Raw genomic sequence first — 13,820 nt, 5'->3', positions numbered from 1 at the left:
CAAATTTATGAAAAAGAAGAGCTGTATTAAAAACTCAGTATCAGTAATATCAAATATAACTTAATTTCACTTACAATCACACCTACTATGCAAGTAAATAAAAATCCTACCTGCTTGTTATAATCTCTCAGTCCACTTTCCATCACTGCTAACTTTTCTTGTAACTGGTAGACTTCTTGCTGAAGTTCTTGAATTCTGAAACACATTTATAACTAATGTCAATATACTTTTGTTAAGAAATACAAAATAATAAGAAATGAAACTAGATGCCTTCTCTTAAAAACCCTCTACTTTTTGTTTCTCAGTGAGGTAGGAGGTGCTGTGCCAAAGGGTTCCGAAGCCACAGCACAGAGTACATCATCTTGCAGATTTAATTTTCCAAGAATAGATAAAAAATTGAGTGGTAAATAATTTGAAACCCAGATACATTATGCCTACTACTGCATTTTAATCCTCAGGACAACTCTTCCAGGTACTGTTGCCAATTCTCAGGTTCAGGGAACTAAGCGTCTAGTCCAAAATTCACAATATTATAAAGTGAAATAAGGGATCCTACATGACCCTGTATTTTCTAATGAACTATCCTGCAATCCTAGAAAAAAGAAAAATATTGAGAAATACTACCACTTTCCAAGTAACTACAGTAAAAAACCTACTCCTTTCCAGAACTCGTTAATTCTAAGAGAAACAAGATTTGTATAAATTATCTGAATTCTGCAACTGCCCAAATGTATTTGTTTTACATCAAACTTTGCACGCATTAACATAAATATGACACAACCACTTTCATACTGGAAAAATAAAGCCTGAAGCCAGGTCTGCTTTTAAGAGAGGGGCTTCCCTGGCGGCACAGTGGTTGAGAGTCTGCCTGCCGATGCAGGGGACACGGGTTCGTGGCCTGGTCCAGGAAGATCCCACATGCCACAGAGGGGCTGGGCCCGTGAAGCCATGGCCATTGAGCCTGCGCATCTGGAGTCTGTGCTCCACAACGGGAGAGGTCACAGCAGTGAGAGGCCCACGTACCGCAAAAAAAAAAAAGAGATTTTCCATGGAGTAGGGGTAAGTAAGGCTAAACACTGCTCGTCCCTGCCATTACTGGAACCAACATTTCCTACTAATCTAGGTGTAGGAGAGGAGTATGTATGCAACCACACTTACATATGCACGAATGACTCTGAATACAGTTAAATGTGCACATGCAAATTAAAACAAACAAGATAATCAAGAGACTAATGCTACCTATGATGGTTTGATAGAAAAGAAGAATGAAGAAGAACATTAAGGTGAAAGAAAAAGACAGAAAATGATAACACATGTAGCCCCCAAAAACTTCTTGCATAATACTAACACACTGTCTAAGTCCTAGATTATAACTGTACCATAAAAACAAAACACGAGATATTTCATGGGTAAGGTCAGATAACTATATAAATACAGGTACATAATACTGTGTGAGATGAACTGAGCTAAAAGATCCTAATTGGTCCCTCAATCAATGTCTTTTTTTTTTTTTTTGCTATATTGAGATTAATAAAGTAGAAAACTCCCCCATATTCTCTGCATAATCTACAAAGTAAAAAGCTAACTGCACTAACCATTTCCACTAGTGTGTTCCGTACTTTAAACTGTTTCTGCAGCTAAGACCACAGAGGCTGTCACTAGTGCTCTCTCACTCCTCTGTACCTCTTATAATTTTCTTAATGGCATTTTGTGTATTTCCTTTGTCTCATCTTTATTATACTGGGTTATAAGTTTCTCAAAAGCTGCAACACCACCTTATTCATCTTTACATCCCCAGAACAGTTACATAGTGCCTTTTCCAGAGAACTTAATGAAGTTTTAATTAAAACAATTTATATCTGATTCCAATTTTTTTTTTTTTTTTTTTTGGTGCGGTACGCGGGCCTCTCACAGTTGTGGCCTCTCCCGTTGCAGAGCAACAGGCTCCGGACGCGCAGGCTCAGCGGCCATGGCTCACGGGCACAGCCGCTCCACAGCATGTGGGATCTTCCCGGACCGGGGCACGAACCCGTGTCCCCTGCATCGGCAGGTGGACTCTCAACCACTGCGCCACCAGGGAAGCCCTCTGATTCTAATTTAAGGAAATATCAACATATACAGCTAGAGAATCATGAAGCAGAATGTCAAAGCCAGTTACAAGTCTACTCATGTCTACTGGTATTTGACAAAAATCTGAAGTAATAAGGAGTCTGTAAAAGATTTACTGGGTGATGAAACTAAATGTCAAAGCAACTCTACTGAAATAGGCTCTAGATGGCACTAAATTGTTTTAAATCAAATATGGACAGAAACATCAGATATATGATCTCTTTGAAATCAAAAGTTTCAAAACAAGTAAAAACCTTCTATATTCAGAATACACTCAGAAAGCATTTACTGAGTGCTTGTGCAAAGTTCTGTGCTAAGCACCAGAGATACGCTAGTTAAGAAGACAGAAGCCCTACTATGAAGAGACTGAAGGGGAACCAAGTGATCAATTAACTGAAGCCACAAAGAATTATTTAATGCACCTGTTATCAGCCACTTGCAGGAGGTCTGCAATGTAAGGGTCATCTGGCTGAGGAACTGGATAAGAACTGACTTCAGAGGGAGGGACTGGTTCATCAATTTGCATACGCTGGCGCCTGAAAGCAATACTTCTTTTCTTGCCACCTAAAAAAAGCAAATGTGTATTTCAAAAAAAAAAAAAAAATTAAAAACAAAACAAAACACTGTCTTAGAATTAAATATTTCAGAAGGTTAGCCTTTTAGTTATAAAGTGTGTCTCTAGCTCATATTACATACTGATAAAATGTTTTCTCCCTTATATATAAATACCCACCTGATCTTTAAACAATGCATTCCTAAAAACCTCAACAAGATATGGTTATAAAACAAGCTTTATTTTCTGCATGCTTGGTACATATGCCCAGATTTAGTCCGTTCCTCCAAGAGATGAGGACCAGCCTTCGGCAAGATGAAAGTTGAGTGTGCCTTGTGGTATTCGCTATTATGAGCTCAAGAAATCATCACCAGCAGAAAACTGTCAAACGAGGAGCTTAAGGTAGTGATAACTAAAATAAACATGCTTATTAAGCAATGCCAAAGGAGAAGATAACTGAAACTTTAAGAAGCCAAATTAGTATATAGTGGAATGTATACCCTGAATTAGTATAATTTCTTAATTAGTAAATTGTCTCAATTATCCTTAAAACTAGCAGGAGTAATTTATTTTTATGGTTAGATATATCCTGCCTTGGTCCAAGCCACATGGATAATTTACCTTTTCCAGTATCTGGCCAAGATTAGACATGTACTTGAAAAACTAATCGACCCTCACAAAGAACAAACATAACTCTCAACTTTGTCTTCATTAGAATCCTAACAAATTTTTTATACTCCTAATCTTTTGTTTTGAGGATGAAGAAACCGGGTCAAAAGTATTTAAATGACCTGCTTGTATACACACCTGAACAGGTAAACCATTTTCTTCTTCCCTTATCTCCTGGTTTTCCTCCTTGGTTGCTCCTCAGTTTCTTTCAAAGACCCTCTTCTTCCACCTGTGCCTTAAATGCCAATTTTCCTAGGGTCTGTCTTTGGTTCTCCTCTCTTTCCAGTTTACATAATCTTACTAGATAATTCCTACCACATTCAGAGCTTCAATTCTCATGATATTCCAATGATTCCCAAATGTGAATCTCCATCTGGGATCATACGCTGAGAACAGATCTACATATCCCACTGCATACTAGAAATCTCAGTGTGAATGTCCTGTAGGTATAACATACTCAACACACCCTTTGTGGAGGGTGGACTCCTGTTCTGCTTTCCACATTCTCTACCTTAAGAAATATTACCATCATCCACCCACTCATTCCCTTCAAACAGAAATTTAGGAATTCCTCTACTTCCCAAGTCTACCATATTCAGTCACTAAATTTTAGAGATTACACCTCCTAAATCTCTCTTGAATCTGTCCCACTCTTTTCTCAGAAAATCCTCTTTTTTGTTTTCTTAATCTTCTAGGTACTTCTGAGATCTTCTCCCACATTTCTCCATCTTTTCTGCCTTTGGCTCACGGTCCTCCCTCTCCATCTCATTTCCTGCCATTTCAAATCCCACTGATTCCTCCCCGACCCTGACCCCTCGGTTCACAATTCCTCAACTCTCATGAGTCTCCTCTTCACTCAGCTATAGGCACACAATAACATGATTACGCCTGGACTTTGTCACTGGTTAGAACTGTGCCAGTGCCCAGATCTTCAACTCTCTTCTGATGGCAATTTTCATTCTGACCAAATTACTTCAGTCTCTACCTAGTCTCATAATTCAGCACTTTCCTACACCTCACTTACTTCCATAATCTTAATCCCATGGTTTAGACATCTCAATGATCTGGTTACTAGTACTGGAGATTGTTCCACTGACTTTATGACCAGACAACCACCAACTCTGCATATACCCCATCAATTCTTTTTTCTTGCTTGAGAACTACTGAGCATAAAAGCTAAAAAGAGTAAAATAGGGCTTCCCTGGTGGCGCAGTGGTTGAGAGTCCGCCTAACGATGCAGGGGACGCGGGTTCATACCCTGCTCTGGTAGGATCCCGCATGCTGCGGAGTGGCTGGGCCCGTGAGCCATGGCCGCTGGGCCTGCGCGTCCGGAGCCTGTGCTCCGCGGCGGGAGAGGCCACAGCAGTGAGAGGCCCGCATACCGCAAAAAAAAAAAAAAGAGTAAAATAAACTAAGAAAGAAGAAAGTACATCATTTCCAAATTCTTTAATGAGTATGAATTACTTTTATAACTGAAATAATAATAATGATAAAAATAATAGAAAAAAGAATTTAAATTAATGATTAAGGAAATAAAACTCTGGGCACTGAAGCCAGACTACTTGTATCTAAGAAGTTATTATTACAGAAATTTCTAAGCACATGTATAGAATATAAGCTGGATCTTCAGAAATAAATTTAAAAGTTTTTGTGACTAGCCAAGTACATCTTTTCAAATACTAAAGTCTAAGCATGAAAATCCAAAGTCCCATTTCAGTCAACAGTTCTAACATCTTTAAAATATTACATACGTACAATTTGTTTTGAGAGGGAACAGACTCACCTGGAGTTTGTACTATAGCTTGCAAATTCTTTTCTTGAAGTTGTTGAATTTTTTCATTCTTAGCTTTACTCTCTTTCTCCAAAAGTTTGAGTTTATGAACATATTGATTATTTAGAAATTTCAGATCAGCTGTTTCACGTGCACACTTTTTCAATGTGGTTTTCAACTCTTAAAATGAAAAAGATTCAAAGAGTATTTTACAATCTAGAAATTCTTCCATTTCACAAAATACAAAGTCATAGTAATTTGAAAGGCTCCACCTGATTCTCATGAATGCTTTGTTAGAAAGGCTATACCTTTTCTACCACTATTAACAAACTGCAAATAAGTCACTAAGCACAAAAAGGAATTATATTTTTCTTCTGTGGTATGAGCCTAATATAAATCATGACTTTTGATCCAGTAAATTGAATATGAAGCTAAGGGATTATGAATTCATGCCAGGTATCAGACAGGGCTTCCTATTGAATATGAGAAGATTTTATAATAAGTTAGCCATATAATTACCCTTTGCCCAGTACCTTTGAAATCATTCTAATTCTACCTTCCAGATCAAAGACGGGATATTAAAGAATCAGAACGACAGATACATGGCTTTCTCTCAGTTAAGAGAAAAACAAAAGTTATTTCAAGAACATTTCTTCAGTTCCAGCATTTAATATTTTCTACAGCAATTTTTTAAAAAATTAATTAATTAATTTATGGCTGCGTTGGGTCTTTGTTGCTGTGTGCGGGCTTTTCTCTACTTGCAGCGTGCGGGGGCTACTCTTTGTTGCGGTGTGCGGGCTTCTCCTGTTGCACAGCATGGGCTCTAGGCACACAGGCTTCAGCAGTTGTGGCACGTGGGCTTCAGTAGTTGTGACACATGGGCTCAGTAGTTGTGGTGCACGGGCTTAGTTGCTCTGCGGCATGTGAGATCTTCCCGGACCAGGGCTCAAACCCATGTCCCCTGCATTGGCAAGTGGATTCTTAACCACTGTGCCACCAGGGAGGGCCCTCTATAGCAATTTTAATTCTAAAAATTTAATCCACATAAAGTAAAAATGAATACAGTATGGAATGCAAATTTACTTTCCTTCTTGGAAACTCTTCAACACACCCTACAATATTTCAAGAGGTATCAATAGGATGACTGTCACATTTTCTAATCAACAGTTTTAAAGGTAGACTAGGCTTTCTTACATATAAAATAAAAAGGGCAAAAATATTGCATTTTAAAAATCACAAAATTTGGGCTTCCCTGGTGGTGCAGTGGTTGAGAGTCTGCCTGCCGATGCAGGGGATGCGGGTTCGTGGCCCGGTCCGGGAAGATCCCACATGCGGCAGAGCGGCTGGGCCCATGAGCCATGGCTGCTGAGCCTGTGCATCCAGAGCCTGTGCTCCGCAACGGGCGAGGCCACAACAGTGAGAGGCCCGCGTATCGCAAAAAAAAAAAAAAAAAAAAAAAAAAAATCACAATATTTTACCTTTAATGTGTTGGCCTGATTGTTCTCTCAGTTTCATTAATTCCAGGTATAATTCATTATTTTCCTTACTCAATCTTGCATTTTCAAGTTTATAAGGTTCCAATACAAAATCAAAATTGGCACTTTCTTTTTCAGCTTTCACAGCAGATAATTTTGATTTCCGAAGACTTTCTGTTGTATGAACTAGATCACTAATATTCAAGAACAGAAAATGTAAATATAAGGAAACATTCCATTAACTTTTAGTAACTAAAAACACATTTGTAAAAAGACTTAAAATAAACGTTAATGTTAAGTGAGCTCAAATCTAAAAACAAACAAACAAAAACAAATACTAGGAGTCTTTCAAGGTACCAGAAAGTACTCAAAAACTTCTCAAAACAGGATTAGAGATTTTTTTTTAATATAAATTTATTTTATTTTTGGCTGCATTGGGTCTTCGTTGCTGTGCACAGGCTTTCACTAGTTGCGGTGAGCAGGGGCTACTCTTTGTTGTGGTGCACGGGCTCTAGGCACGTGAGCTTCAGTAGTTGTGGCACGTGGGCTCAGTAGTTATGGCCTGCGGGCTCTAGAGCGCAGGCTTAGTAGTTACGGCCCGTGGGCTCAGTCACTCCGCAGCATGTGGGCTCTTCCCGGACCAGGAATCGAACCTGTGCCCCCTGCATTTGCAGGCGGATTCTTAACCACTTAGCCACCAGTGAAGTCCCAAAGCAAGATTAATTAAAAGTTATGAAACAGGCTTCCCTGGTGGCACAGTGGTTGGGAGTCCGCCTGCCAATGGGGACACGGGTTCATGCCCTGGTCTGGGAGGATCCCATGTGCCGCGGAGCGGCTGGGCTCGTGAGCCATGGCCGCTGGGCCTGCGCGTCCGGAGCCTGTGCTCCACAGCAGAAGAGGCCACAACAGTGAGAGGCCCACATACCGCAAAAAAAAAGTTATGAAACATATACACACAGGCAGAATCACCTTTCAATCTCCCCTCTAACTTACCCCCCCATGTCTAATTAGTCACCTAATCCGGTGGAATCTGTGAAATTTATTTGTTCATTCAGCAAACATTTACTGAATGCCTGCTATATGCTGTGTCAGGGACGCAACAAATAATGAGTCAGTTCCCGACCTCTAAGAACACAGACCATGGAATATTCATTCCATCAACATTTATTGAGCAGGGCACATGGTAAAGAACCCACTATCACGGATTTTATATTCTACTAACAATTTGTCAAAAGTTATAATACTATGTGATAACCTCAACAAATATTTCAGTGCCAACAATGTGTTCAGCCTGTTCTAGGTATGCCAGTTATAAAGTCAGTCTCTAGTCTCATGGAGTTTGCATTCTATCGGGAAGATAAAACAAGTTTCCAACAATGATAATAGCTAATAACATGCAGCAGATGTGACAGAGTCCTGCAGGCCATATGGCTAACTGAACATAAGGGCAAGGCAGGAGGGAGAGGAGAAAGGGACTTTATAGGCAGATAGAATAGCATATGGAGAGACCAAGGGAGAAAGTGAACACATGTTTAGGAGCTTCAGGTGGTTAATACAGGGGAGATGAAGGTGTACGAGTATAAAATCACTGTGGAAAAAGTTTGTCAGTTTCCTGAAAAGTTAAATATACTTCTACCCTATAACTCCGAATTGTCGATCTAGTACTCGATCATGAAGGATTCTGCAGGCCATGCTAAAGACCATAAAGTATCTTTCATCCATTCTCTCCTTTCCATCATCATCACTTATAGTCCTACTGCAAAAGCCTCCTAGGCCTCTTCCCTGCTCTAGTCTCAAATCACAGTAGTAGAATTCATGCGGAAAAGAACAAAAATCACAAAGACTCTTTCAGTTAAAGTAACAAGTAACAGCTAAAGTCATGGTCAACCACATTAGAGAAACATTATAAATGTAACAGTAATTAGAGACCAGTGACTAACATAATGTCAACTATATTTCAATAAAAAATTAATGATCAGTGAATAAAGCAGTTACGAACTCTCAACTAGATCAGAAAATCACATTAAAAATTGTACTTTTACTCACAGACAAAACCTGCAGAAACATTCACTCTGAATAGTATAGTGTGAATGGTGACCCTAGAGTTTTGCAATGTGGAGGCCCTGAATGACGACAGCAGAGTAGAATCTAAGAAGAACAGAGAAACTTCAGATGACTTAAGGACTTTTAAAAAAATCTACCCATTTCTCTACTGAAGGATAAAGTTCAATCAGAAACTAGATAAATGGGATTAAGGATCACACAGGTTTAGAACCGTATTTTCATCTTTACCTGAAAAGTTTTTCTACCAAAGGTAAACACTCCACTGTCAGAGTCTGGCGGTATCCCAACTGATCCAATCTTTTCCTAATATTCATATATTTTCTTTCTGCAGCTGTAGTCATCTTGTCTTCCAAACTGGTTTTATTCATTTCCAAAAGTTAAAATCCTAAAAGAAAAGAATGAAACATCATTCTGTTATCAGCCATTATTATTGTTTCACGTTAAGAAGAAAAGAATCTTTTAATATGAAGCAATTATTCTTTGTTTCTTTTCAGGTAGGCAGTCTTCTGGAATATTTAGATTGATTTAAATCCAATGTTTATGATATTCACATTGCTGCATTAAAATAAACATCTCCTCATAAACCTATACAGAAAAGTTAAAACAGGGACTTCCCTGGTGGTGCAGTCGTTAAGAATCCGCCTGCCAATGCAGGGCACATGGGTTCGAGCCCTGGTCCAGGAAGATCCCACATGTCGCGGAGCAACTAAACCCCTGTGCCACAACTACTGAGCCCGCGTGCCACAACTACTGAAGCCTGTACGCCTAGAGCCCGTGCTTCACAACAAAGAGAAACCACCGCAACGAGAAGCCCACGCACCACAACGAAGAGTAGCCCCCGCTTGCTGCAACTAGAGAAAGCCCACGTGCGGCAACGAAGACCCAATGCAGCAAAAAATAAATAATTTTTTTAAAAAAAGTTAAAACAATAAAGCTTCTAGGAAAAAAAAAATATTTTCCCAAGCCTGAGACAGGCAGAGAATACTTAGAAAAGCCTCTTTTAACAGCATTAAATACAAAGGAAAAACTTGATAAATTGGATTTCTTTAAATTAAAAAGTCTGCTCATCAAAATATGCCCTTTTATTTGACAAACAAAAACAAAAGAGTAGGAGAAAAATATGCATAATATCTAACAAAGGATTTGTATATGGGATAAAGAACCCTTACAATTCAATAATAAAGACAACCCAATAAGAAAATGGGCTAAGATTTGCAAAAGATACCTGAATGGGAATAATCATATGAAAAGTTGCTTAATACCATTAGACATCAGGGAAATTGAAACCACAATGAGATACAATTATGCCCATACTAGAATGGCTAAAATTAAAGGTACAATATCAAATGTCATTAAGGACTTGGAGTAACAGGAATCTTCACATTGCTGACAGGAGTGTAAAATCTCTGTGGAAAAAGCCTGGTAACTTCTTATAAAGTTAAACATACTTCTATCCTATGACTCTCTAATTCTATTCCAAGGTATTTACTCAAGGAAATGAAAATAAGCATCTACAAAGAGACTCTACAAGAATATTCGAAGCAGCTTTATTCATAATAGCCCCAAACTGCAAACAACCTATTTATCCATCAATAGAGGAAAGATAAGTTACATAACATACATATACTGTATGATTCCATTTATATGAAGTTCAAGAACAGGCAAAATTAAACTATGTGCACAAAAATGAGAACAGCAGTGGCCTAGGGCTATGCGGGTGTGAGGAGAGCCTGACTGGAAGGGCTACAAGGGAACTTTCTGAGGTAATGAAAATATTGTGTTGATGGGGACAGACGTCACATCAGTGTATACATTTATCAAAGCTTCTCAAATAGCACACTTAAGATCTGTGCATTTCACCATGTAAATTTTACTTAGATTAGAAAAAAAAAAGACACAAACGCATAAGCATCTCTGTACATGTTTTTATCCTTGTCTTTTTAAATATTTATGAATATATTATCTATCAACCTGCCCTAAAATGGAGTCATTCAAAAATCACTTCTTGGGCTTCCCTGGTGGCACAGTGGTTGAGAGTCCGCCTGCCGATGCAGGGGACATGGGTTCGTGTCCTGGCCTGGGAAGATCCCACATGCCGCGGAGTGGCTGGGCCCGTGAGCCATGGCCGCTGAGCCTGCACGTCCGGAACCTGTACTCCGCAACGGGAGAGGCCACGGCAGTGAGAGGGCCAAGTACCGCAAAAAAAAAAATCACTTCTTTAGAAAAATGTGCTCTTTTCTAATTTTGCCAGGTAAATATGGTCCTAATACTCATATTTCTAAACCAAATAAAAACTTTGTTATGTATCTCTACTGTTCACAATTTATAAAACATGCAAGTATATGAATACATGCAAAATTTGGTCCTCACAACTACCCTGTGAGGGAGACAGGGTGCAGGACACCCTCCCTGTTCAAAGATGAGGTAAGACTGCCTCAAGAGAGTAACTTTCGGGACTTCCCTGGTGGCGCAGTGGTTAAGAATCCGCCTGCCAATGCAGGGGACACGGGTTTGAGCCCTGGTCCAGGAAGATCCCACATGCCGCGGAGCAACGAAGCCCTCATGCCACAACTAATAAGCCTGCGAGCCACAACTACTGAGCCCCGTGCACCTAGAGCCCATGCTCCGCAACAAGAGAAGCCCACGCACCACAACGAAGAGCAGCCCCCACTCTCCGCAACTAGAGAAAGCCCGAGCGCAGCAATGAAGACCCAAGGCAGCCAATAAATAAATAAAAAGAGTAACTATATTCCCAAACCACAAGGCCACGAAGTAGGTGGGCATTCAGGTCCCCTGAGTCCTGATCCAGCACTCTGGTTTCTGTACTATGCTGCCTCAACTTATCAATCACTCCTAAATTAGTACCTCTCCTTGATTACTCCTTTCTACAAATCTTTCCTTCTCCACACTCTTGCTAGCCTTTTCTTTGAATGGAGTCCCCATTCTATACTAGGTTCTTTCTAGGTTCCTTCCACAAGAGGGACCTGACTGATGCAGGGTGTTCTAGAAAAAGTCCTGGAGACATCAGAAATTCACCTGTCAAACCAAGAACTAGTAGGGCCTCAACATTCAAACATGTCTCCATTTTGTCTGGTACCCACTTTGGTTACCCAGAAATAATACTTCCTCACATCCTTCTGAGAGAGAGGGAGAATATGACTATGAATCAAAAAATCATCCACACACAGGACAGATGAAAAAGATTAAAATCCTCCCAACAAGGACAAAAAACACGTATTAGGCTTTCCCCACCCATAGGCTGCTGTCCTCCACCACCATCTCCATTACCCAAACACTGTGGCTATACTGAAAATTTCTAGCAAAACAACATAAAAGGTAAGGTTTGGAGGTCCTCCACACATACGTGTTTAGAACCAGCCACTTGCTTAACTCTGGGGGGTTGACGTCTGAAAGCCAGTACATCTTATTTTTACAAAAATATCCTGTGCGTACATATGCACAGGGGCCAAAAAAACAAAACATAACAAACCCCGAAACCAACCTTAACTGAGTTTATCGCGGGAATCCTCACTCATTTCAGAGAGTGGAAGCAAGAGGGGATGTTTACTAAGATGCTAGCCAAGGGTTAATAAACGACTCTCGTCCTACGCTTTTGGGCACTTTTGTTTTTACAAAGAGCATGTATGATTCTTATACGAAAAGAGCATTTTAACTTTTAAATCAACCCATCAGTCAGTAGGAGGCGGGTCCGCGGGGGCCGCACAGACGCTCGCGGCGAGAGGGGTAGGAGGAAACAGGGGGCTCCCGCGGCCCCAGGCCGACCTCTGGGCCGCAGCTCCGCAGTCGGGTGTTGAAGGGAAGGGGTGTCAGCAGCGGGGCGGCGGGGAGTCTCTGCGCTCCGACCGCCAGCCCGCCCGGGCCCCACTTCCTCCCAAGGCTGCGCGGCCTCCCTCCCGGCCGCGCCCCGGCCCGGCCCGCCGGGACCGCCCGGGAGGCGGAGGCACTGCCCAGCTCGGCCCTTCCGCCCCGCGCCGCGCTCACCCGCAGACCCGGCCGCTGCTCCCTCCGCCTGCGGTCGCATTCTCCCTCGCGCCTCGCCTCCCTTGCTGGCTCCTTCCGCCCCAGACATCGGTTCCGGCTCCAGGACAGTTTGAAAATGGCGCGGAGAGACTATCGGGGCCGGCGCGGAGGAGGCGCCGCGGTTGCCTCGGTAACGGGAGCGGCAGTCGTTTCGCCGCGCGCGGCGGGGACGCGCCCGACAGAGATGGCGACGCTAGGCCCGGCCCGGAAACGCAACGGCCCGCACGGCGCGAGGCCGCGGCGGCCCGCACGGCGCGAGGCCGCGGCACCCCCTAGCGGCGGGCGAACCCCGAACCTCAGCGGGCGCCAGAAACTGTGTCATCCTCTCCGTCGTGTGCCTTAACCTTCTGGACGCGGCGTTAAAACCCTGCCCAGCCCTGGTCCCTGCTGCGGATTGGCCTTCACCTGCTAGGGGGACGCCTACTCACCACGTAAACTCCAGCTTAAATAGCCAGTTGTCTGTGCAACTTTCCCTGAGAACCACCCACACCCACGTCCCCGATGCGTAGACCCTTATATTATATTCATCCCATTATGATGAGTATAATATCACTATGTTTTGATCCCATGAGTTAAAACTCATCCCGTCAAAAGGTAATTATTTGTTTATATGTCTCTCCCTGCCTCCTCCAATTTTGAATTCCTTGAGTCAAGATTATTTTACTCAGCTAGTTTCTCTGGCACCGACCGCAGTAAACATGTGTGAATGAAATTACATTTAAATCAACTGGTTATAGAGAGCCTGCTCATATATAGAAAACACATGGTCAAATCCTAGAATTCCATTTCTCGCGTGAAAACTTCTAGATGATCAGAGAGAAGCTCATTTCCTCCTTTCTATTTACTACTCTCTCAAGTAGGACTTCCGTTCTGAAAATGTACCTAATCTTTGGGTATCACCTAACTGCTCTGTGGGTTGTGAATACTTTGTACTCATTCATATATTGCTTTAACCATTTTCATTGTGTGTGCCTTGTCTGTTTTCCCACGTGCTTTAATAAGTTGTTTTATGAATTGTGGGGCAATCCTGTTGGGGCCACCCTCAAAACTGATAACTGGGGGGAGGGAGAGCCAGATGCAGAGAGAAAAAAAAATAACCTTTCACTGAAAGTGCGCTTACAAACCAAAAACAATGAAG

General features: G+C 41.7%; 1 protein-coding gene across 1 annotated transcript in view; it reads right to left on the bottom strand.

The window, feature by feature from the left end:
* CEP135 (centrosomal protein 135) overlaps nucleotides 1-12,723 on the bottom strand; it is an 82,781-nt gene extending 70,058 nt beyond the window's left edge. The window contains exons 1-6 of the mRNA XM_082838891.1: nucleotides 12,644-12,723; nucleotides 8,870-9,026; nucleotides 6,581-6,771; nucleotides 5,115-5,282; nucleotides 2,532-2,673; nucleotides 111-195 (exon numbers count right to left, since the gene is read on the bottom strand). Of these exons, the coding sequence (XP_082695017.1) occupies nucleotides 111-195; nucleotides 2,532-2,673; nucleotides 5,115-5,282; nucleotides 6,581-6,771; nucleotides 8,870-9,009 (726 nt within the window). The 5' untranslated portion in view covers nucleotides 9,010-9,026; nucleotides 12,644-12,723. The remainder of the gene's footprint in view (nucleotides 1-110; nucleotides 196-2,531; nucleotides 2,674-5,114; nucleotides 5,283-6,580; nucleotides 6,772-8,869; nucleotides 9,027-12,643) is intronic.
* Nucleotides 12,724-13,820: the final 1,097 nt, after the last annotated feature.

This window comes from Leucopleurus acutus, assembly GCF_964270905.1.
Source record: "Leucopleurus acutus genome assembly, chromosome: 4".
NCBI classification, from domain to species: Eukaryota; Metazoa; Chordata; class Mammalia; order Artiodactyla; family Delphinidae; genus Leucopleurus; species Leucopleurus acutus.
The sequence above is the reverse complement of the archived record's forward strand: the minus strand, read 5'-3'. Positions and strand labels throughout refer to the sequence as shown.